The 26,061-nt window shown below is 41.2% G+C and overlaps 1 protein-coding gene across 1 annotated transcript; it reads right to left on the bottom strand.

Annotated features, from left to right (window-relative positions):
- On the bottom strand, positions 1 to 26,061 carry vax2 (ventral anterior homeobox 2). Its single transcript, XM_038732409.1, has 3 exons — positions 23,887 to 26,061; positions 19,292 to 19,479; positions 1 to 3,532 (listed from the first exon to the last, which is right to left on the bottom strand). The coding sequence occupies exons 1-3, from the start codon at positions 24,119 to 24,121 to the stop codon at positions 3,035 to 3,037; spliced, it is 921 nt and encodes a 306-aa protein (XP_038588337.1). The 5' UTR covers positions 24,122 to 26,061; the 3' UTR covers positions 1 to 3,034.

Genomic DNA, 26,061 nt, shown 5'->3' with positions numbered 1-26,061 from the left:
CTTTGTCTTATCTTCGTTTCCTGTCACATTGACTGACATATAACAGAAAATGAGATCCATTAAGAGTTTTGAGAGCTCATTTATCCACAATAATTCCTAGCTCTAAAATCTGCAACAAAAAAAATCAAATATTCCAGCAGAAAAGGGGGACAGAGACTATGTTTTGCTTATGACACAGCAGGAAAGCAACTTAGCAACGAAGCAACACAACCCCATGGTGAGTAAAGAAAGAAAAACGGGTTCATGAAAGGGCCTTACACGAGAAGCAAGCCTCCTGACCTCTCAGCTCCATCTCTCTGCTCAATATTTGATGCCACAGTGTGTGAATTATGGATGGTGCTTATAGAAAATAATACAGTGTTCAACAGCAGCACAGGTGCACAGCTGCAAAGAGCCGTGAGTGGATAACAGGGGTTTTTGCAGCACTGCTGGGGTCTGAACACAACAACAACAAATCACCTGCTACCAGCCGGCACTACACAGGTGTAAAAAGGCCCGGTGAGCCGACAGACAGGGAGTTTGAGGTCAGAACATTTCCATGCACTCCACGAGAAACGTATCTGCAGTTGGAAACGTGCTCGGCTGTTTTAGATGTAGCCTGGCCTTTACTTGTGAGCAGTTTTTTAAATTGATGTCATGAGAGTGACCGCTTCTTTTTAATAGATGTCGAGTCACCTTCAGCGAGTGTGAGAGAAAGGGATGGGGAGAAACGTTAATAAATCTCACAAAGAGATGAAACCTAGAAATGACAAGATACACGGGGAAACAAGAAGTGAAAAAATGAGGAGCAGCAAACAGATGAGAAAAAGAAGATATGAAAAGTCATGTGACATGCACAAATTGAGGGCAAACTGTTGCAAATTGCAGGTTCTCGCAGGTGAGTTTTGATTTTCTTTGGACAAATGGCATCATGGGGAGAGGGAAAAATACTACAGCTGATTATTTTTCCTTCCTACGTCAGCCTGTCCTGAATGAATTTATTATATATTTGCTCAATCCACAATCACAGATAAATGTGCACATCAAAGCAGGCTGTTTTCAGATCTTGAGGTCAATTTAGGTTAAAATTAATCAATCAGAAGTGTAGCAGAAATCCAGTTTTCTGGCAATTTATGAGAAACATAAACCGACTCCAAACACTGACTCTTACTAAAGCTGCTGAAGGTTTTTTAGTCTGTTCCCAACAAGGAGTTAATGAAATAGATTCAAAAGCAAGAAAGGAGGAGATAAAGGAGTATGTATAAAAATCTACAAAATAAAGTGCTTTCAATGAGGGGCAAGCAGAGGAATTTCTTTCATTTAAGATCCGCTGTGGTATGGTCTAACAGGAGGGTGAGCCAAAAGTCAGAGTTAAACATCAAAAAGGGAATCATGGGGCAAACAAAATACCAAAAAATAACTAAAATATCATTAAAAAGTCACACATGATGCTGCAGCTTATTGCAACCGTTTCCTGGGTAACATTAAATTGCGATTTCTAGAGATGAGGATATGACCTGATGAAACAGTACTTCTGATAGTTATGATGTCGCAAACCATAAAATGGCCAACCTAAAGTAGAAAAATCTACCAGGGTAAAACAGGAGCAGATTCTACAGGTGTTGTGACTCAATAGGACCAACTAAGGTTGCAACTAATGATTATTTTCATTATCATTTAATCACTTGGTCTATGAAATGTGAAGAAAAAAAAAAACATTTTAAAAGGTGAAAAAAATGCCGCACACAGCAAATTGTCATGTTTTAGAAGCTGGAAGCAGGAAATGTTTGGTATTTTTTCTCAAAAATTACAAAAAAGCATTGCAGATTAATATTCTATTGATAATCAATGAATCAAGTTATTATTGAAGCTCTAGTCCAAACTACACTGAGAAACGAGATGCAAAAGAGAAATCTCTGGATCTGTGGATTGAGACTATAGCTGACTCATTGAAGAGCAGAATGACACTTACATTTCCGCCCTACACAAATTTGGCTTTGTGAATAAAAAAGTTGTCCAAAACCTCGGCGAGGTGTTTAATTCTTGTGTTTCAAACCTTTTTCTTTGAGTCTTATTTAACTGCCACAAAGGGAAACTGCAAAACACAGACTAAAAAGTTAATTTCAAGTTTGCACTGGGTTTGAAGGTCATTGCTTGACCTTGACTTGCTTTTGCGATTGGAGGACACGAGTGTGGCAACTCCAAAGCTTGATCCATAAATGCTTTGGGAGAGTCTAACCAGCGTTCTCACAAAACTACTCTCTTTTCTTCTCATTTTCTTTTATATTAAACTATCGGATCAAGATATGTGATTTTTGCACTATTTGTCCAGATTCTACCACGTATTATTTCACACACAAATACAACCAAATAAAGAATTTACAAAAACTACTGCTGGACACAAACAGACCGATATTAAAACGCTACAATTCTTTTTTTTTTTTTCAGTGTTTCTTCCATATTGTGATAGCACATTAACTGAAATCAAACATGGCCACTTGTCTGGGAATATGTACTGAAATGTGTACAAACTGCTCTCTTTGAAATACCACTCTTCCCATTCAGACACTGATTCTGTCTGAATTATCCATGTCAAGTATGTTTTTTTCTCCTGATGTAAATGAAGGCCTGTATATATAGAGAGAGAGAAAACCACACACACAAACTCACTGGACAAAAAGTGAAGAGTCACAAACCACTGCGAAGAGAGTGGCAATAAAAACATCTGTCTGTCAGGGTTCACACAACATACACACAGCATTTCTGCAGTAATTCAGTTTGTTTGTTTGTTTTATGTGCCAGAGTCTCTGTCACATTGCGTCCTTTTCACCATTTTGTGTCAGTGTGCCCGACAGTGCTGTGGCACAAAATGGTGCCGCAAGGAAAGCAACCCGGTCTCTTCCTTTTCTCACATTTCTCATGATCCAGGGTGCTTTCTTTCCCGTGTCTGCTGTCGCTCAAGTGTCAAACAGGCGGCATGGCGAACGACTGAGGAGAAGAACTCCTACCCCGACAAGTCCCAGGCCCCTGGTGTCCTAAAAGAGGGACACATTACCTAAGAAACTGTCTTCTTTCCTCCCATATCGGCCTCCTTCCTGTCCAGCCGCATGTACGGCTCAAACGCTGATGAACCGCAGCCGTAGGCGGATGTCAGTTCATGATGAGCGCCCCCCAGCAGCGGCATGGAGAAGCAGAGGGAGTGCGGTGGCGGGACGCCCAGCCGCGGTGATGGCGGGGTGCCACCCAGCGAGGGCAGAGACAGCCCGAAAGTCCCCCCTGGTAGGGAGCTGGGAGGAGTGCTGCTGTTGATCCCTGGAGAGGTGGAGGAGCCTCCGCCCGGGCTGCTCAGCAGGGAGCCGTTGTGTGCCGAGTGGGGAGGCCCCAGGAGGGAGTTAGGTGGCGGGACAGGGCCTGACAGGAGGCGGCCCTGCTCCAGGAGGCGCAGGATGTTGCAGGTGGCCAACGACTCATTCGTGTTAGAGGAGCGTTTGTCGGAATCCTTGGTGGTGTCCTTCTTCTGTTTGGTCCGCCGGTTTTGGAACCACACCTTGACCTGCAACAACACAACCATGAAGAAAGTTTCACGTTATAATTTGTTGTCCCAGCCACACACTTTGTCAGTGGTTGAATCAGTAAAATCAGAATTAAAGGGCTAGAAAACGTTGCCAAGGCTCGTCATCGTGGAGCACTGACTGAAAATGTTAAGAAATCAGTTTTATATGTTCTTGTCACAGAAACAAATGAATCCTTCAGATTTTAGTTATTTTGTGTTTATATTATACCACAAAGCTTATTCTGCAAGAAGTGCTTCCTAACTCTTGAGCTATCCACACTGTTGTCTTCTTTGTTACATTATTGTAACGTGTGAAGATCACTGATGTTTCAACACGCTGTAAGTCCATCTCATCCTGATATCCTACATCCTCCTTAAATGCCCAAAAGTTGAACACGTGTGAACGACTTGATCTCTGCTTGATGCATATCCACACTGTAGCATGTTGCAAGCAGTGAGCGCACGCAACAAAAATGTAAACCACTCATACGCACATAAATCCATGCAGAACAAGCAGAGATGCTGTAATCCCTCGGCAACAGCCATTGGATCAACTCTGTTGTTTTCCCTGTACATTTGATCATGGTCCCACGCACTTTACCTCCTCTCACACTTCACGGCTCTAACAGGCTACAAATGCACAAATGGGGATGTGCAGTGATATAAGAGCTGTACAGCAGAGTGGGAGTATGAGCTAAATAAAAATAAAAATCTCACTATAGCCCTAGAAAGTGGACAAATGAACAGATTAGACAAAGTATGCAAACGCACCACAAATAAAGCTGTTTGCACAGGCTCTAGAGGATAAAGAAAGTGAAAATGGAAAATCTGCGCCATCGTCATCTCTCAGAGCAGCAAACTTTAGTTTCACCTCATGAGCAGTCACGCCACCCACTGTAGATTGAGAAAAGCTCGGTGAACTCTGCCTGTCCTTGTCCACCATGTTTAATTGATAGGCCGCTGCTTTAATGTATAGCGTGTGCAAAAGTTGGGCTGGGTGGGATGATGATTGGAAGGCACGGGGGGAGGAGTCCCACAAATCGCAGCACGGAGAGCCACTACTGAGAGGAATCACACACATGAAAAATGTATACAATCCTAACCGACTTTCACTGCTCTTCATGTTTCAGACCTCCTACAGTATCCCTTCCCAGTGTGGCATGCAGGATGGTGGATAATACTTTGGTACTTGTCTTGACTTGTTGTCATTGGGGAGAATTTAAATGATAAATTGATGCTGTAGTTTTTTTTACTCGGATTTTGTAAACTGACAAAAAACTTATTTTCACCCCAAGAATGAATTATGTTACCACATAATGAAATGTTTGCCTTTTTGTGATTCTTTGGATGTGTGACCAGAGTATAAATCATCATTTGTGGTACAGCAACATGTCGACTCCAGTCAATTTTGCATTTTAAAATCCTCGGTTTCGATCTGACTTATGTCATAAATCAAAAAGTATGTTTGTTTCATTAAAAATCAGCTCAACAGATGAGTGTATTACAACACGTAACAAGCATGTTTATCTCTCCTCTTCTTTCCACTCATCCTCAAGTTTAGCCAACAGAAGTACAATTCTTTACATACCCGACAGACTTTCCAGCCTCTTCATGATTTTTCGTAGAAATACAGTAATCTAATCCCTGATAAGTGGGGATTGGAGGCAGACGACTAAAAAGGAAACTCCTGTAACAGCAGAAATGCGTAAGCCTGTGAAGGGTCTGTGGCTGCATTAAATAAAAAGTTTCATAATTGTTTGTTGATTGCACAAAAGCCAGACAACAAAACACACGCAAATAAATTAATGAAGTATGACACATGAATGAAGGTACAACGCAAACACAGCAGGACTATGTGAGCACACACATTCACAGAGGTCACATGTGAACCAAACATGAGACAGTCACACACACACACTTGCAGCGAGCGAACCTCTCACATGACCCCGTTTATCAGTAAGACAGTGGACCTTCGTGTGTGGAGATCCTCGTCAACACGAGGGTGTAAGACAACGGTCTTAAGGTCAATATCAAAAAGTTTCAGTTTCACCGATGGTTGATTTTACACACTTCAAATAGCCTCTAAACCTCCATTTAGTCTCAAAGTAACTTCAAAGGATCGTTAAGCACACAGTGAATTAGATCTTATAGTTTCATCTCAGCCTGCTCATAAGTTAGGGTTAGACAAGTACAACTAAGCACTGCCTTCTAGGGAGAAGCACCCTTTCATGCAACAGATTATGTGTTTTGCAGTTAAATCATTGTTCTAGTAGTTACATTTTTATCATAGTCTTTCCTGTATTGTCCAGCTCTGTCATTACACCCCAAAGCACACCGGCGCAGCACTCCTCAGTATTTTAAAACTACTTTTCATGGTCTCTCTATCCAGGTTTTCAGCTACAAAAAAACATGGGTTGTGCTGCATAAGCTTGTTCTGAGAAAACCTTTACAATCTGGTGCGCACACATTCATTCATTGCAACTCAAAGTGTTCAAATTTGACAGAATTTCACTTTTTAACTTGAAAACCTGGTGACAATTTAATCACGTTTGACCAGGGACATTTTTTGCATAACTGTCCCCCCTCCATTCTGCCTGCCTTGCGTTTTCATCCTGTGCTTTGATGTTTTGCCTTTTAAGACCTCTGTACAAATGTCCGCTATCTTTAAGGCTGTGAAAAAATTGTAAAAGAACTTGTGTGAAGGCTTCCATAAGACGACAGGCTAACTAGCTGTTTGTTTGATGGAGTAAGGACTCTGCATAACAACGTGGACACTTCTCAAGAGGTATGTCAATTTATTTTAACCGGTCCTGGCAACATGCCTAGACCCAACCAATCACATCTGAAGGTTTGTTCTTGGCGACCCTTTTGTCAGACAACATTGGTACCTGAAGATTCTGCAGTACCCCAGTTCACATTCAATGACAACGCGTTTTTTTCTATTTCCAATGCCTTTAAAGCACCTACAACCAATATATTTATAATCACAAAATCAAATGACAATGTGAAGATGATGTATCACCTAATTCAGCAGCTTTCTTCGTATTTAAAGAGCTTTACAACGAGTTTTAGCTCATTGTTTGTCCGGCCCAGAATTTTACTGGTTCACAGTCACCGCTCTGATAGTGTTGTTTTTTGTTACAGTAGGCAGCTGTTTCTGAAACCTCACTGCACACTACCTTCTCAGCAACAAACAAAATTAGCAACTAGATGGTGAACATAATGGAGCATTTAGCAGCTAAAGACCAAGATTCGCCCTGAAGCTCCCTCAAATAATTGCTCAAGGGCATTTTAATACTTGCTAAGGATATTCTCTTTCAGTGCGTAGCGTGATCACACAGCACCTTTGGCACTAGTTCTCGTTCATCTTCTAAAACACCGGAGCCAGTGTGACAAGCAGCTCGCCCCATTTGGGTGGCATAAATTATAAGCCAGTCGTAGGTGTGGATCGTGTGGAGGTAATCAGGTCGGCTGGTGCTGACAACAGTGTAATGCACTGAAAAGGTGGGCTCAACAGACAGTTAGGGCAAGTGATATCGTTTCAGCTCAGACCATGATACAAATAATGGGATCGGAGGGGTTCCCAGAGCTCAGAAAGAAATACTGATGCCAGCAAGTCTTACTGTAAACACCCAAAAGAAGCACAGAGGGAGGGATAGAGGAGATGTAGTTGGGGGGGGGGGGGGGGGGGGGCATCAGAAAAGATCTCTGTGTAGCTGCTTCTCCTTTCTCTCAGGCTATATTTAGTTAGCTCACACAGTGCCTCTCTGAGATCTCCCTCTGCCTTTTACTCATGCAACAGCCACAGCCGATAAAAAGCTTTCACTACAGATCAAACTCCCAACCAATCCCTCTCCTTCATTCCTATGCTGGGGGTGTGGCTTAGTCCCTCTGTTCACATCTCAGTCCTACTATCCATTGCTGGGAAAAAAAGGAATAAAAAAAAGCTTGCTGGTGTTTTACAGGGATTTTATTAGAGGGGGGAAAATGATGAGAAGAGAGGAAAGCAAAGCTGCCTTTGGTACATCTACACTATTGGACGTAAATCCTTTTTAATGGGATCCAGGGTTCAGAGCTGGGGCAGAGATTACCAAGGGATATCTGGATGTGGCGTGACCTGCATTTGCCCCAGCCTCACCCTCTGCACCCTGTCCCACTGCACTGGCCTGCCGGGGCAAGGCTGGGGCACGGCCGGGGCAAGGCCAGGAAGAGTCTGGGCAAGGAGGGTAAGACTAAGGTGAGGGTGGCAGAACCAAGACTGGTGGAAGGATGGGTGAGATAAAAACAGGGCAACAGGAAGTTATATTTAAACACATTCCCATTATAATATCCATGTCATTGTGTGTTTAGGTCAATCATCCTTTAGATCATTACATAGTGGAAACAGAAGATTGATTGTCTCGTTTTCACAGCCATTTTGTTAAATGTTGATTGACCAGATGTCGATTTAAGGAATGTTCTGAAACTGCTGGGCACTGTAGCTTTTAGAAAGCATTACTCAAACAGTAGTAATTAGTGCCCATGGTTATTGTAATGAAGGAATGTGTCGCCCAGTGCAACAGTGTTGCTCACTGATGCAATTTTAATAGATAGTGAACAATTGAGTTCTGTGGCACAGAGGAATAAGATTTATGTGTCCAGCTTTGGAAACACAGACAATACATTTCGCTGTTGGTCTTTGTATGAGATTTTTTGATAATGAGAAATACACAGAATATCACTAACTTTATAATTTAAGACAGCTGCTGATTTAGTTCATTTGCGTCTGACAGAAAATACTGTTATCTAAAAAGGTATTATTGTTAAATGTTTATGATTTGCAAAGCAGCAGGATGAGATTTTCAGGATGAGGTGGGTGAGATTTTATAGGTGAATGATGTGTACAAAGTTTTTTTCTTTTCATTTTTTCCCCCCTTTCTTTCTCACTTTACATCTGTCTGACAGTGAGTTTAAACAAGTCTCTGCCACTCTGTGTGAATTCGAAAGAAGTAGGTCTGTTTTTTAATAAGTACAAAACAAAGAAACTGTATCAGCATGGCATTAGGATTATGGGTATAGAGAGGAAGGTGAAAACCATAAGGGTCACACAAGAAGTGGTGTAAAGATATGTATATTCATAAGAGGAGACCATGTATGTAATATAATTGGTTTAGGATATGAGTTTGTAGCAATCAAACGGATATACTATTGTTTTAGAATTCAATGTAAAACTCTTTGATGACTTAATAATAAAGCCCTCCATTATATACAGTATTTATGATATCTTAACACTATGTCCTTCACTGAGGCTCCTGTTCTGTTGACTGAAAGGACAAAAACATTTAGAAAATAATTAATTTGTTTAAAAAACTGTGTAATCTTAGGGACAGTTTTATATGTAAGCCTGAGTTTTAAAAAAACCTCACATTTCCACAGCTACAATCAAATGTAACTGTCTTTCATCTGATTGGTTTATAGATGTAGTCCCACCCCTTTATCCTGTTTGCAAGAAGCGGCTGCTGTAAAGCAAGTGTGAGGAGGACAAGACTGGACAAAACCAGAGAGAGAAAACCACTAGTCCATCACTGGACTAGACAAAGGACTAGGGCAATGGGACACAATGCAGGGGATAACATTATAAAAGATGGGGGCAAGGCAAGGCGGGTTAAATACAAGGTCAGGGAGAGATGATCAGCCCGGTATGCATGAATACACAGATCAGCCGGGCAGAGTTCAGCCAATCAGAGGTCTGCGCAGTGAATCCAGACAGCTGCAAACAGAGCGGCAGGCAAACTGGGCTAGAGGTATAAAGGTTAAGCCAGATCAAGACCCAGTGTACAGATCAACTGGGCATCCATGTGTGTCTGTTCAATAAATCAGCTAAGCTCTGCCGTGTTCCCAGCATGCAACTGTGCTAAACTCAAGGAGCCACAGGAGAAAATTGGAATAAAGATGATATTTGATTGTTTATATTATGTTTATAATTGTGTCTTTTCTTCCAAATAGTTTGTCCCGATTTAACAGTATGTTTTTAATCACTTTGCTTCTCAGCTTTACTGACCTAAGCTACACCGATGGAAAGCATTAGCTAAAACATCTGAGTGACACACTCTGCTGCTGTATAATGCCGATAATGTAAAGTGAAATGCAGGATTGTGACGGTTAAAGTCTTAAAAGGACGCTTGGTGACATTCTTTCACACTTTCCATGACCCCCTCCAACAGCTTGGTGCTCCCACGGTGACCCTGTTCAGACCCCCTGATCCCAGGCATGTGATGATCCGCAGCACACAATCTTTTCATGGAGATTGTACCAGGCAGTCCAGCTGCCATTGAACTGTATGTAACACACCAGTGGATACTCAACTATATGTAATGTTATGGACCAATGGCAACCAATATGTATTCAGCTCTAGTGAGTGTGACGGACCAGTGGTCGCCTTTTTTGAAGAGACCAACGACTTACTCAACTGTGTGTGATGGATAAATACTGTTACAGATTATATTAAAGGCATCCATACCAATTAATTAAAACGATTGTCTATTGTAATGACAATTGGCTTGTTTTTTTTTAGTAGATTTAACTTTTACTTTCAGGTTAGTGGACCATTTGACAGACCAATTCACACTTTAACCTCAAACAATGTGTTGAGATATAAATTATTTATTTTTCAGTTGTTTCGTTTTATTTGTAAGAGACCATGTACAGTATTAACATATTTGTTGCCGTTTGACATACTGCACCATGGTGTTAACTTAAAGCTAATGTCCCCACTGCGGCCCCTTAGCAAGTCACAATTAAAACAATTGTGTAATATTGTGCAACACTAAACAATCAGAAAAAACTCTTCCTCTAACATTGTTGAAAGATATTTTTGGAACTTGGGAATTAAAAACACTGGTACAGCGGCTAGCACTGTTGCCTCACAGCAAGAAGGTTTTCGGTTTGAACCTCGAGCTGGTTTGGGCTGAGGGGGTTTGTTGTTGGGCGCTCCGGCTTCCCCTACAGTCCAAAGACATGCAGGTTAATTGGTGGTTAATAAAACAGCCTTCAGGAACATTCATTTTACGAGGCATACAAGTAGAATAAATAAGAATATCTAAATAGTAAAATGTATTAATGTGTTGTATTGTCTTACAAGGTTTATCTACAACGGTACAATCCCCCCCTCCAGCAATTACTTCTGGAAAAGTAGACCCGTAGATCAAAGACAGCCACTGGCATCCCTCTTCACTCTGATGGCTGTTTCATGGGAGATCCAACAGCCTGGTTCTGTTCTCCTAGAGCCCCCATCCTCTTTTTCATCAGCCCAACCTCACACCTTCAACCTGCCTCACTAAATCACTACCCCCCTCAAACCTGCGTCAATGTCATCACCACCACCATATATTACCTGACCCCTAAACCTCGAAACCCACTAGACCCCCCCCCCCATCACCTAACTTACTTACCTAACCTTGCTCGAATAAATCCGTTCTGGTCCTCCATTACTGCAGCACGTCTTGCCAGGTTCAGCCAAGGGTTAACCCCGTCTTATAGAATCGCTGGTAGATATGGCTGGCTAATCCTCCTTAGCGCAAAAGCACTTATGAGGCCCACCTTTTTTTCCCTCTCTCTCTCTCTCCCCCTCTCCCCATCCATTCAACGCCCTCTCTCCCTCCACGCCCAGGTGAACCCCACCAGGTTTGCGGCCTTAACAGTGTTTACCTCCTCCTTTCACATGCTGCAATGCTAGTGCTGCACTCATTTGCCAAAGAAACCAGCAGGGTTTGAATGTGGTCCATGACTTTTCTTGCATGTCACCCCGCAGACACTCGAATCACCTCAGGCAAAAATGTTTTTGTCACAGCTGGTAAAAACGAGACACAGAGGCCTAAAAACAGAGGATGGTCTCACAATTCAGCTGCCTCCGTTTTGATTTTCCTTAATGCATGACACCAATTTAACACACAAAATCTATTGCTTTGCTCCTCTTTTTTGCCGTTAGAATGGGATCCTTCTTCTGTTGTTTTTCCTGACATTCCTTCGTTCCTTTTTTCCTTGTTAACATTTTTCCTTACCTGAACTGAGGGTAATAAAACAGACAAACAAACCCTAATCCTAGCAAAAGAAAATACTATCTAAATAAAGAAAATATCTAGGATGAAACAAACACTCAAAACAAATATAGTATAGTAATACAAAGCAATCTACCTCCACTTCGCCCAGCTACAAAATTAAAATGCTGCTTACATACCAACATCTTACAACAATTGAATTATATAATACATAGGCCTATATAATAACGCTCCAATGTGCATAAGCAGTACTTCCACTTTTGATATTTTAGGTAGGTTTCGCTGAAAGAACTTTTTCTTGTAACAAAGAATTTTTGCAATTACATTTTATTATAACCACAAAATGAGTACCTGGAAAACTTTTGACCACGCTGATTGGTCTGTAAACTTGAGGTCAGATTTAAAGCATCGTGTGTGTGTGTGTGTGTGTGTGTGTGTGTGTGTGTGTGTGTGTGTGTGTGCGCGCGCGCCAAAGGATGGTGTAATTTTCCAAACATATGGAGGACCATGTAATCCTTTAACTGGTAAAAACAGGTAAATCAGCAAAATGGGATACAAGAGGTTTTCACTTTTCACATGCAATCAAACACACACACACACACACACACACACACACACACACACACACACACACCCCACTCTGTCAGAAGCTGATGAAACAAGTCAATTCAATCTGAGAGAGTAATTAAGGACAAAGGCAAATACGACTTAATTGCCATTATGTTCTTCTGATTATCTAATCAGTTGACTAATCAGTTGATTAGATAATCAGAGCCTCACAGGTTTCTTCCTGACCATCAGCGAGTCGGACAAAGGTTCTTGTTCTGAAGATGACACTCTTGCTTTAGGTCACCGCCGAGTTAAGAGGAAAGTGTTTGCTTCTTTACAACAGGAAGCCCAAACATTTTAACTGAAAGCACAATGGCAGCAAGTGTCTGTCTGTCTGTCTGTGTCCCTTCCTATCTCTTTCTCTATTCTGAGTGCTTGGACAATCCCCGTACTGTGCGGCTGCTTCTCTGCTACATCTGCACAGATTTACGTCATGGCCACGTCCTCTATGCTCCAGACAAGTGGCCAGACACCGTCTGTCTGGGCCGTCATGGAGAACAATACACACAGCGAGGACATTCACTGTACGTAGACACATAAACACAACTCGTCATCTTGTCTCCTCTCGCCTCCGCCTGCAGAGGAAAACACAGATAGATGTATTTTGGAGATTTTTCCTACAGTACATGGTACCAAACTGAGTCTTTTTTTTTTTTTCTTCGAAGAGGAACAAAAAGGTGAATTATTTCAGTTCTCTTCATATCGGCAGGCCAGATCAGATTTACCAGGTACCAGAAGAATTCAGATTTACCAGGTTTATAGTTATACAAAGGGTTTTTATAAAGCGTGTCTCTCTGGGTTGTTTTAAGATACTCAGAGATGAATTACACCACATGTTAAAAAAAGATCCTAGATAACTAAAAACACTCTAGAAGTGTGAGCAGCTCGAGTGTACTGATCTGTGGCCAACCCTGACCTCTCACCTCTGAGTGGTAAGGAAAGCCACGAGGTAAAAATACAAGACAGCAATAAGAGGCATCACTTCGAAGTTTTCACTGGCATCACTAAACTGTGCTTGAGGCTGTTTGGTATCCAAGACTTTGTTCGTCTGACAGAAAAGACAGCAGGCAAAACATGAGAAGAAGTGTGACACTGATCTCAGATGACTTGCACACCTGTCCGAGGTCAGTTGCTTCACATTAAGGTGGTGGTGGTTTTAAATCATATCAAGTACCTAAGTACACTCACTGGAAATGTGTTCTCCGCTGCTAAATCAGTAAATGAAGTGCTGAATGAACACTTTCTGACACAATAACCTTATAAAAAGTTTCTTGTCTTTGATTTTTGCCATAATTTGTCCCTGCGGGCCTCCGTACTCTCTGTTTGCGTGTGAGCCAGTAAAATCGAAGCAACGTGTCTAAACTTTAGTGAGCAAATATATTCCTATAAAATGTACATATCTCTATTCTAACAGCAGGTACATCCTTTAAGTTAACGTCTTGTGGGTCTGCAGCTAGATTTTGTCTGTTTAACTTCTGATCATCCTCCTGTATGTAGATCTACAATGTCTACAATGATCTAAAAGCCCATTAACCAAAAAAAAAGTTGGTGCTTTCTGTGATAAAAATGAGAAAAGTTTAAGAGACTTCTCTGTGTTTTAAAGCCCTCCATGTTAGCTCAACTCGTGAGTGCCAACTCTTCTGAGCCTCGGTGTGAACATGAAAGTGAGAAACAGTCACACACACACACACACACACACACACACACACACACAGATCTCTAACACACTAGGGTCTGGTTAATAAAGTTGCGGTTGTGCAACTAAGGCTGAAAGTCAGTGAGACCAATGGCATGTTTAAACAACCACTTCCGAAAATCCTGTTTCCTTCTCTAAAAACACAACAAGATGTTTTAATTTGTGACAGCTTAATATTAAGTGCAAGGCAATTGTGACATATTAAAAACACATTTGAACAGTCCTGTAAGTTACATCCTGGCTGGACTTCCACTTAAAAGCGGAAACAAGTGAAAAAATTTCCAGTTTCATTGTGTCCTCAAACAACTGTGACCAAAAGAAGGAAAACAAATGCAAACACTTGCCCACATCTGTGTATTTTTAAGCCATCTTTGCATTCAAGATTAAACATGATTCTCTCACTGAGCTGTCTCCCAGTTGTTGCAGGATTAAACTAGTTTAACTTGGCCCAGAAAGCATTAAATCCATAGCTTCTCCATGGACGGGCAGCAAACAACAATAGTCTGATACAATGGCAGCGTGTACGTCAGCTGCACTCAACTCAGGAGGACTGTGGGAGAGCTTAAAGTGACCACACAGCATGGTGTCCTAAAACCCCCTGGAGTCGCACTGCCAAACCAGCCGGAGCAGGCAGGACACTTCAAGGAATGTGTAAAGTTTTTGTCGTCTTCATGCAAAAGAAACTTGCAGAAAGTGGTTTGACACATTTTGGTGTGTGGAATTTAGTTAAATGTGAACAGTTGTCTCCAACATGTTCATAAAATAAGTCAGTGATAGCCTACATCTTAAGAGTCCTGCAAAGCCAAAATATAATTTGAGATGAAAAAGTATATTAGGTTTTGTTGTTAAGGTTGTTTCTCTGTGGTCATATCAAGCATGAATTAGATATAATGTAAATGATCCAACTCCACCTGCAGGAATCAACACAACATACCTTCACAATAAGAGCTGAAGCATCCGTGAACATCCAGAGTCCTTCATGCAAATGGGATCATAAAGGTAACAGAAATGAACTGTGTGGGTGGGGTGTAGGGTGGGGTTGTTCACTCACACTCACACTCACACACACATCACCCCCCTCCTGCTGAGTTACCTTGTAGCGGGGAGCCACCTGCCGGGATAAAGGGAGAGCTCTGGGCTGGTAAGGGATTACTCAGTATCGTTACAGCTGCGTGATCACTGAATGCACGAAGAGTTCCAGGTTTCCTCTCACGCGTTTTGGTTGCATTTAGGTTCAAATATCAGAACGAGGCTGAATATTTATGCATATTGTATATTTATTATTAAAATAATTAGGGCAACTGACCAGTATTTAATGTTATTAATGTCCGTGTCAGTTGTGAAGCGAACAAAAGGCCTAAGCAGTAGATCGATTGCCTTCCAGACCATGCAGCACCCCGATAAGTAGCATATGGGCTCCACCCAGTTAGGCGTTTTTAATCAACCCGTTTTCTCATATTTACTTCTTTTGTCCTGTTTATTTAACGCTGTGTGGCTTGGATTTAGTTTGCTGACTGAAACTTTATCAAGAAAAAGGGCTCTGGAGAAGAAATTGTGCGCAGAGGTCAGACTTTCAGTTTACTTGCGTCACTCTGTTTGTAATTTTAAAGCAAAACTACCATAAAACTAGCGTGATAAATACATTTGGAAGCCACAATTTAAATTTTGTATAGGTTTTATCTTTAATCCAAGCTCTGTGCATCTTGGCGAGATACTTTGGAGACTTTGAGACGTTTCTTTATTTCTAATAATCACACAATATCTTACTTTCAGGCATTACTCCAGTTGGCTTCTGAACATTGGCCATTTTTTCCCTTCGAAGTTTCTATAATTGTGTGATAGTCTGGCTGAAGATTTTAGCCACTGTGTGTGTGTGTTGTTTTGTGTTTCCAATGTCTGCTGCCTCATTGCGTGATCAGGTTGAATAGCCTACCTGACCAAACTAATTGGAGTTACCCCATGGGTCAACGACCAAATCCCAAAACATCGTTAAAAAACGCTTAACGACCCAACCTCCCATATTACTGTAATTAGTAGCTATTTGTGTTTCAGCCACAGTTAAAGACGTGTCACGTTTACAAAAGTTTATAATTACGGTGTGTAAGAATGCTTTAATCGTATTTTGGTTGCTATACAATTCTCGAAATGTTTCTTAAAATACAGGGGAAGTTCACTTGTTTGTGTTTTTTGTTCAATTACGTGACTTTTTACATGATTTTCTGCTAAAATCCAGTCTAAAGCTCCATGTTGCATTTAGTGTGTGGAATAGTTGAGTTTGGCACAACGAAATTTGAAAGAAAAAGCCGAAGTTAAATGCGACAGATGTATTAAGTGCCAGTGAGAGACAGTCAAAACAACAGGTTTTATGTTTTTACTGAAATCAAAAGCTCAATAATAGGCTAATAATAATAATAATAATATATTAATTTCAGGTTATGAATCTAATCGAAATTGAGGAGAAATTGATTCCCCAGAGAACTTTTTGTGATTAAAAAAAAAATCCCCAAAGCACGACTTTGTATCTAAACACGAAGCTTTTACAAGATATGCCAGGGAAGAAAACGGTTTAGAGCTCACAACAGAAAGCATGTCACTTCCTTACAAATAAAAACACAGGAAAAGAAGGCCTGTATGGGAGTGTATTTGTAGAAATGTTAGACAGACAGATAGATAGAAGATAGCATCTTTTCTTTGTAGCCCAGTATCTCCTCTGAATACTCTTTCTAAAAAAAGAAAAAGCATATAAACGCTCTTTGCTATAATGGAGCTGCGTTTAAACCCAGCGATCTTTAATTTGGACATGAAAATCAAGTTACTTCCTTGGAAACATGTGAAAGCCTTGAGTGGCGAAAATAAAAACATCAACAAACACAGTAAGCCACCTGAAAACCAGAAAAAAAAGACCAACCAACTCTTTTAAAAAGGACCTTAAACTTTGAGAGCTTCCATCTTCCTTCTGTGGTTTTGCATGATTAGTCTTGAATGGCAAATTTGCTTAAAAATATGCAAACGCCACAAACAGAATGAAGATAATAAGAAAGATAACTCCACTAATGCCAACTAAAAGCCTTTCGATCGTGCTTAAAAGCTGCTTCAATAGCACATAGCATTAAGAAATTTCACAGCAATGGGTATAATATTTCACGCCATTACCCGGGAGACTTTTGTTAGAGACTTTTATTATTTACATTTTGTTCTCGCTTGAAGGTCAGGCAGTTTTCAGACGGCTTCATTCAGCCAATCATCTGCTGCCCAGCGTCTCCTCAGCAGCAGCAGGAAGCTGAGGCCCTCCCATTAACACCCCTAGTGTCAGCACTAATGAGGGGCACAGTGGCTGCTCTGTGCTCCCAAAAATGCACACACACACCTCCTTTCCACCACCTCTACGTTTGAGTGCGTTTTTTGTCGGTGGATGTTAATGTTGCTGTACTCCACAGCCACAGTGATGATGCCTAAAGTTCCTGCAACAAGTGTTTTCACACAAGAGGTGATTTAAGGCTTCGAAACCTGCAGCCTCCGGGTGTTTATTTGCACACAATTAAATTAAATGGGCGACATTATAACCCTACTCCTACTTTAATTTCATGTTATTTTATTTCGTGGGTTTATTTCCCACGTTTTCGTTGTGATACTGTCACCATCTCCAACTTGCATCCCTAACTGCCCTAGGTGTTGTCTACAGAGGACTTGTGGATTATTTACTTATGAGGAGAGGAGGCGATGCTGATCGCACATTTCCAATGCACAGAGACACTTTTTGTGTTTGCAGACCACGGCACCAAAAGTAAGTGCACTGCATGTAACAAGTGTCCGCAGGTAGTTTAGGGGTTCAACGTTAGGTAAAATATGATACAATTAAATTCGCAAGATGTATGCTTTCCGCAAGAATGGCCTCTGAAATCCGAAATGTAGCCTACAGGACACAACAGCAAGCATCCATGTTGTGTTATAAACCTTCTGTTGACTAAATGCCATTTCTTCTTAAGACCTCATTATTGGAAAAACGCGCGCTTTAATGGTTTGTGCAGTAATATTATGTGAACCATAATAATAAAAGTTGTATTTTATTGTAGGTTTAAAAAACAAATTAAAGGTCCGCTTAAAACACTTAAGAAGTTCATGTCTTGTGCATTATTAATGCATAAATCTCTCCTTCTATAGCTCCATCATAGTTGCTTTAACAAAATGTTGTGTTGTAATGTCTTTGGTATGGTCTGTCAGTGTGTTAGGTGGTGACGCCCATAATAAATACAGAGGGGATGGGCTCCTGCTGCTGCAGGAAGATTTGAATGAAGCGCGCGGGGTCGATGAATGAGTGCCATGAAATGTCTGCAGTGTTCAGAAGAGCCCGGATGCACGGACGGGGCCGATCTACTGGGCAACATGACAGCGTCTTTATACTACATTACACAAACACACACACGAAAGGCAATTTTATACCACATAGATTTTATAAAGATTTTTGAGTGGCGTTTACTTCTATTTCTAATACAACCATGTAAACTGAAATGTGCTGATCAGGAAAGAAAGATGCCACCAATTTGCATAACAGGCTATAGCCTATATCTGTCACACACGCTATTCAATCCAATAGCCGCATTATAAAATGCCCATTTTCGAGACTGATGATGTTGAATTTCGTTCCATGAGAGGTGTGGACTCATTTATTTTTGAGGCTGTGGCGTTGCATTCATGTGGCCTACAGTGTTTTAAAATATGCCCCGATGTTTCCGTAGGTAAATGTGGACAAAATTGCAATATTTTGAGATGGACCTATACAGAAATGATCCGGCCAAGGCCTACAGGGACTAATTGTGCAAATGGAATTTGAGCCTACTATAAGGCCTTAGGCTTCATGCTCATTTATGGCCTCTATTGGCACGTGCACACACACCTGAGGCCTATATATGGGGGACTTTTTTGTCTGTTTGTGTGGAGTAGGCTACGCATCTCAATTAAAATTCGTGCCTCTCTTGTGGGATTGTAAACATGTTCAGTCTGGTTTAGGCCCCGGATGTGCCCATTTAAGAAGCCAGCTGAAGAGTGGTTTGGGGCGTGGCTCTTAATCCTCCCCTCTCATTGGCTGAGGAGCCAATTAAAGGCCCCAAATACACCTAAGACAAATCGTTTGAAATATTAGGCTAACTTGAAAGAACATCGCTGGCTTTGGCCAATAAATAATATAGGCCTAATAGTTTTTTATTATTATTATAAAATATGCTATAGCATAGGCTATGCTAAGGCCTTAACTAGCAACATGGCTAAGCTACTAGCTAGTTGAGTAAATTGTTTTTTCATTAAAAGACACTTACAGCATCAGTTCTTTGTTTGTTGTTATTGTTTTTTTCTCTTGGCTTGTTATTGCCTTTTTTTCGCCCTACAGCATTTAGCCTTGCTGAAGACAACATTTCTTCTTACCTGTGTTTCGGAGAGATTCAGCTGCCTCGCGAGCTCCGTGCGCTCGCGCCCCACCACGTACTGGCACCGCTGGAACTCGAGCTCCAGCCGGTACAGCTGTTCGGCCGTGAAGGAGGTCCTTGTGCGCTTGGGCCGGTCCAGGTCGAGGCCCTTCGGCAGCACGATCTCCCGGATGGTGCCTTTGGCATCTGTCCAGAATAAAAACACAAAGTCTCAGTAGCTATATTTTCGAAAGAGATGCAACAGCCAAGGCTACTAATGGTTTACATAAAATTCATTAATCCATTCATCCATTCATGCATTTACATTAAAATTTAAATGCAATCACCGTTTCGGTAAAGTTTTAGGCTAACAAACACACAAAGGCCCAAACTGATGTAGCTACAAATGGAAAAATGGATGGATGTCGCGTCTTTGAATAAAACAAGCTACATGTGTGTTATTGGAGTGTTTATGACACACCTGAAGAAGGGCCCAATTGTCATTAATATCTATATACATTAGGCCCTACTGTAGGCGTGTTGAACAGCAAACAAATTAGGACGAACTATTTTCTGTAATTGTGCTTAAATGTGTGACCGATTTGTGAGTGCTCACAATAATGACACACTCTTACAGTTTGCCCACACACAGTCTATAATCCATATTCAGTGAATATATCAGATATTTGGGGAAAGGTTGAGGCTTGAGATTTTCCACGTGTATCAACTCAAACGCCTAAATTTACCCTTGCCCTGCCTGCGTAATGTTAGTCCACGTGACTCTGTTCTGTGAAAATGAACACGCCTTGTGTTTTCATGAACTAAAAGTCAAATTAAAATCCTTGAATCAAAGCCATTGCGGATCCAATACATTATCGGAAACTTTATCAGAAACAAATGGCAATGAAAATTCGCATACATGTTAATTTAATTCTGCTCACTTTGCCCCAGTTTCGGGGGTATAAGTCTGGTAGACTATGAGCTCTGAATATCTGTCCTGACCATAGAACTACTGGGCTATCAAGTGTTGCACAAAAAGGTAGCATTGCTTTATTTCTCTGCACGACATTTAATTCACTCCATACAAGTCAGAGTATGTATCAAAAGCTTCAGTCTCAACTGTCTCTAGGGTGTGCGTCATTATTTATCCCCAACAACAACAACAACAACAACAACAGTGTGTGTGGGTTCCTGGAAAAAAAACAAAACTCATGAAATAGGCTACTTGACCTTTTTTTTTTTAATTTAGCTTGTCCAGGTTATTGGTGCATTTTTTAAAGTTCAGTCATTTGTTCCACCCTGTTTGCAAGCTGCCTGCTGTTAATCTCAGCTGATTTGATTGATCAACTAAAGCCTGTCCGCAAAATCAGAACTAATTTAAATATATTTTTTTTAAAACATACGGTAGGATATAGTAAATTTAAATATTAGAGAGATATCCTTGGGGGGACTTCCCAAAGTAAAATCCTTTATTTGTTTGTATTTATCACATTCAGTGGAGGCGCAGGCAAGACAACACGTCCTCTTTGTCCACTGTTTTTAAGTCATAAAATATGCAATCCAATAAAATATGAAGTGCCCTGAATTAAATATGAAACAAAACTGATTGAACCGAACATCTATAATGTCTCTTTAGGAAGGCTACCAGCTAGAGCAACCAAAACACTCGAAAACTAAACTAAAGTTGAAATATTTTTTATTTTATTTTAGCTATTAAGACAAATTAGACTTGCTGAAAAGGGATATCACCCCTTGTATTAAAGTAGTGTAACAGCGTGGTGATGAAGAGGGAAACAAAACATTTGGGGTCATTAAATACAGCGAGTTGAATGAGAATCGGTGCGTAAAATCTAGCTGTTTTAGATACAACAGGAGAATTAAAATAGTTAATGAAACTCAGAACAATAGTCAGTTATGAACGCCCTGAACTGCATTAAACCTTTTTTTCAATCGAAGTGTCCCAGGCAGTTATTCTTAAGTGTTTGGTCAGCCTGCAGGCCTAAGCAACGTAATGAAACCTGCCTGAGAGGTCTCCATCTTTACGCAGGCGTAATGACTTTGCATAATGTGTCGCCAGCCGAGAGACATTCTGTGCCAGATATGCTATAAACCCTCCTAATATACAGACACACAGTGGCGTACATTTACACATGGGCTCCAGAGCGAAAATAACAGCTCAAACTGTGATGGAAACATTTGCAAGCAGAGGAGGGAACCAGCGGCTGTACGCTGACCGGCTGACCTCTTGGTGACCCCGGACGCTCTGCGGAAAAACCGAGCATTCAGACCCGCTTCAAAAACAAATCCTGGCACTGCAGGCATCGTTCCCTTAGTGCGAACTGTACAGGTTATCCACCAAAACCGGCTCACACCAACGTCCTTCTACAGGCCACTTCCTCCTCTGATGGACACCATTAACCAGCGAGTGAAGCAGCACATTAACGGCAGTATGTCCAACTCAGTGCTGATGAATCACATGCGTTTATAGCGAGTATGCGAACACCTGCCTGCCAGAGCTCATGTGAAAACATCAGGGGGGTCGTGTGATCAGCAGAGAAATTTTATATAAGGCTTAGAAGCTTAGATATATAGCATAGAAGGCTAATAATAAATAATAATAAACTATGACAGAACACTTTTTACTGGAAGTGATCGCTCTGCTTGTTTTAGATGTAGGCCTTTTATATATATATTTATACATCTGCACCCACGTCCATAATTTCTCTCTCTTTCGCCATTTTTTCACGTGTTTCTCCTTCCCTCGTGCTCTGTGCCGTGTACTATTTAAAACTGGTCGTTACTATATAAATTGTACAATTCTCCCGCTATACGAGCTGCTTCTTTAGCCTATAGGAAAGAGGACGCTGCACGACTAAACGGTCAATAAAAAGATAAAACTAACCAGCCAGCAAGCATAACATCCACAGCATTCGCCCATAGCAGAGAATTGGAGAACTAATAGGCCGACATATCGATTCTGTCCTAAGCAAACAGTTAAACACCGCTGCAAAAAAAATTATGCACAGAAATACCACTTGCAATTTAATTTTAGCGTTTTTCTTTACGAGGTTCTGAATGGAGGGGAACCGTGCAATCTGCTGACTTGTTCTTGGAAAGCATCGAATAAAACGCATCCTTCATGCAGGAAACTTCACAGTGACTCAAAATATGCCTCACATAATAATGTATTCTAAATTCTGTTTACATGCTGAAATAATAATTACACACGCCCTCAATGCAAATAACCTCAAATAACCTACAGGTTTAGACAGATGCATACATGCTTTCTTTATATTATTGGAACGTGGTGCCCTCTAAGCTTCTCTGCAGGGGTATAACACACATTTACTGTACAGATTAATTTTCCATAATTTAACTTGTAACTTATGGAAACTATTTTGCGCTACTTGGACTAAATATGACTCTAAAATTACCTTTAAGGATATAGAATTTATAATAAAAATAAAATAAGATAAAAATAATGACAACAGATGTTTTAGTGTTTGCTGATTGTAGTGATTTCATCTTAATTTTCTGGATTTAAAAAAAATCTCAGCATCATTCAGAGGCTGCTGGCCTCCTGCAGGAGGGCGTGGACACTCAGAGTAATAATAAATTAAATAATATTCTGATGTTTATTAACATAACGTTCAAAGACAATCAGCTATTGGCAAGTAACCTAATCCACACACCGCTTTAGAGTGGTTGTTAATGGAGAGCTGCGTGATGATTTTTGTATCAGCTTTGTCGTTGATAAAAGCAAAATAGCCTAAGCCTCGAGGGGTGAATTTCACCTGATTATACTGAACAGTTTTCCTTTGTTTCCCCCCCCCCCAAGGTCTCCTTTTAAACATTCACACAGAAACGTGTAAAAGAGATTTTTTTCAAAACATATGTGAGAAAAATAATTAGGGAATTTTATATATAGGCCTAAGTAATTGTTTTGACTATTGATCCGGCCAATCAATTTTTATATTTTCAAATGAACAAACGGGTTGTCACAGCAGATAAAGCCTGCGCCAAACAACTACTTTCTAAGTTATTTAATTTCATATTGCAATATAATTTTATGTGAAATTAATGTTTACAGGCGTGGTCTGGTGTTACAATCATTTAGGTACCACGGAAGTGAAAGTACCCCATTGTTACTACAGCAGGAGCTTTTTTTGTAGTCCATCCTGCACCAGAGCTGTTGTGATTTTTAAAGTCTGTCCTGGAGCATCAGTCCAACTTTTAGACACATTTTTGACTGATATCTGCCTTGTACCAGTCCATTATATTTTAAAGTAATATTTTGATTTTTGTTTGTTTGTTTGTTTGTTTAATGAGAGTAGCACCAGCAACTCCACAGTCAGGTTATTTTTTATATTTGATTTTGTCCCAAGTTTAATATTTTCTACTTTTTATTATTTTAATAGCTGGGACTGTCAGTGCTGTAGGCTACTGTATGTCTGGGGTGAAGCCTATTAAAATATTTGTAGTATATTCGATAATTGGGATAATTGTGGATACAGTGAAGTTAAAATAGCTTCCAATTTCCTGGAAAATCTCACAGATTCCAATTAGTTTTACGCACAGAATAAATCAGTTTTTGTTTTGTGTTCGTCCACTTACCCCTTACTAATATCCTCCGACAGTAGTCAGGGTCCACTCCCAAAAGTTTGTCGTGTCCGTCTTCGCTAGAGGACGTCGGGGTGGACGCTGATGTCCCCGGGGTGTCGGTGGAGCTCTGAACCGGGGACCGGCTCCCTATCTCGGCGCGGCACTTTGCTTCCATCCGGTCCGGACAGAGCGGGTTGGGTCCACAGCGGTGGTTCCCATCGCCCATAGTCGTGGCCTGATCAAACATCTACAAGTAAGTTACACTCTCTAAGACTATCTCTCCCTCCGTCTGTCAGTACTGCTTAACCTCGTCTTTCTACTTTCTTCTCCTCTTTGCAAGTGTTCTCCAGAGACCAGAGGAACATGCCCTCCTCTTTCTACAAAAAAGTAGATCCAGTTACAAAGGAACCATGCGGTCCTGCAAAGGGACCGGGGTGCGCTTCAGGTGTCTCGGCATGACACACGGTCCGGAGTCCAAACCAAGGCAAAGGGGGGAGTGGAGGTATCTCGAGATCCTGTTCTAACTACAGCAGCCAGGAGGTGCAGCAGAATTGCATAGTGCAGCCTGTAAGGTGCTAGTGAGCAACCAGATCTATGGAGGAGCGGGGAGGTGCCACAAACACAAGCTCACACTGCTCACCCACGTGGAAATAAAGTGAGAGGCGGCACACACACAAAAAAACCCACACAGCAGCGATCACAGTTCACCGTGGTGCACAAGCCAAGGAGGAAAGTTTCTCCTGGTTTGTTCAAAGCAGCTGCCTGTTACTTCAGCCCCGGTCAGATCCACTGCCTCTGCGGATCCTTGATTGAATGGTGCTGGTGGTGAGACGGCCACATAAGGGGAGTCGGTGGTCTTCTGCTTTTGGAGAGCTCACAAGAAAAGATGTCTGTGTTGAAAACCCTGCAGGAGGGGACTGTCGGGAAATGGGAAATGGTCACATTTGTTCTCAAATAAAGTCTGGAGCACTCTGGTCAGCTTTTATAATTTGCTTTGCAGCTGAAACATCACGTCGGAGCGGGGCGGCTGGAACACCCTGCCTACACTGACAGAGGAGAGACGTTGGTGTGTGGATAATATTTGTGGTGACACGGTACACTTTACAGAGGCAGGAACCCCATACGTCACTTCCTGTCCACGCAGGGTCGTCGCCGATTGGTCCGCTGGAAGGGCACGTTTTGACAAGCTGATGAGCGGCGCTGCAGACCGGGACCAGGCATGGAGACATGAGACGATGGTTGTGTGCAATATTCCGCTCTGGAAACAGCCAAAATGCAGCGCTGGCCGGCCTTTCTCCGCGGCACCGACAGACTCTGACACTTTCTTTTGTTTTACAGCGAACTCTGAGCTCTGCCCGGTCCAGAAGACCGTGTGAGTGGTGCTCAATAGTGTTTCCAACAAGCAGAGGCACCTATGAGCCTGTGAGGTAAAACTTCAGTTAGCCTACATTTAAAATGTAGGCCTATCTCAGTGTATTACCTGTAGATCTCACTCAGCCACGGGCCTCACAATTCCCAATACGATCAATAGGATCTTAAAAACTGAATTTAATAAACATATGCATGCCCCATATAGGCAGAGACCAATCCATGCCAATTTTTTTTTAAATTAAATTGAAAATTTTATTTCCTGTCAGTCAGTTTGATCAGATTTAGATTTTTACGTCAACAGAAAGCCTGCAGTCACATTTAAGTGTCTTTTTAGTGTCTTTTACAGCCACATTCAAGTGCTCGGTTCAATCAACTTTATTAATCCCACTAGGGGCAATTAGTTAAGAGCAGCATTTGCAACAGTAACCTTGATTGCGACCCTTAACAGCTTTACCTGGGGGAGTGTTTACTTTATTAAAATTAAAAGAGTTAACTTTACTCTAAGTATAGTAGGTGTCCCATACTGTAAAGGTAAACGTCTTTTTTTTTTTTTTAGGCCGTTAAAAGGGACTTGACTTTGCTGTTCACTAGACATGGAGCGTGGCTCTCCATAAAGTATTTAAAGCCATAAAATTCTGGGTTTGGATGTGATCTGTCACTTTTTTTTATTACCCTAAATGCTGTTTCCGAAGCCCATTAAACCATTACTGTTGATGTCAAACATGTCTGCACAAAATATCACCTGTATAATTTTTATCTAAAAAATAAGATATCGGCATATGATGACACCCTGTTACAATAAGCGCAAATATTTTC

Source organism: Micropterus salmoides, unplaced genomic scaffold (assembly GCF_014851395.1).
Source record: "Micropterus salmoides isolate LMB-PRFRI ecotype aquatic unplaced genomic scaffold, ASM1485139v1 Ms_hic_scaffold_2, whole genome shotgun sequence".
In the NCBI taxonomy this organism is placed as follows: Eukaryota; Metazoa; Chordata; class Actinopteri; order Centrarchiformes; family Centrarchidae; genus Micropterus; species Micropterus salmoides.
The sequence above is the reverse complement of the archived record's forward strand: the minus strand, read 5'-3'. Positions and strand labels throughout refer to the sequence as shown.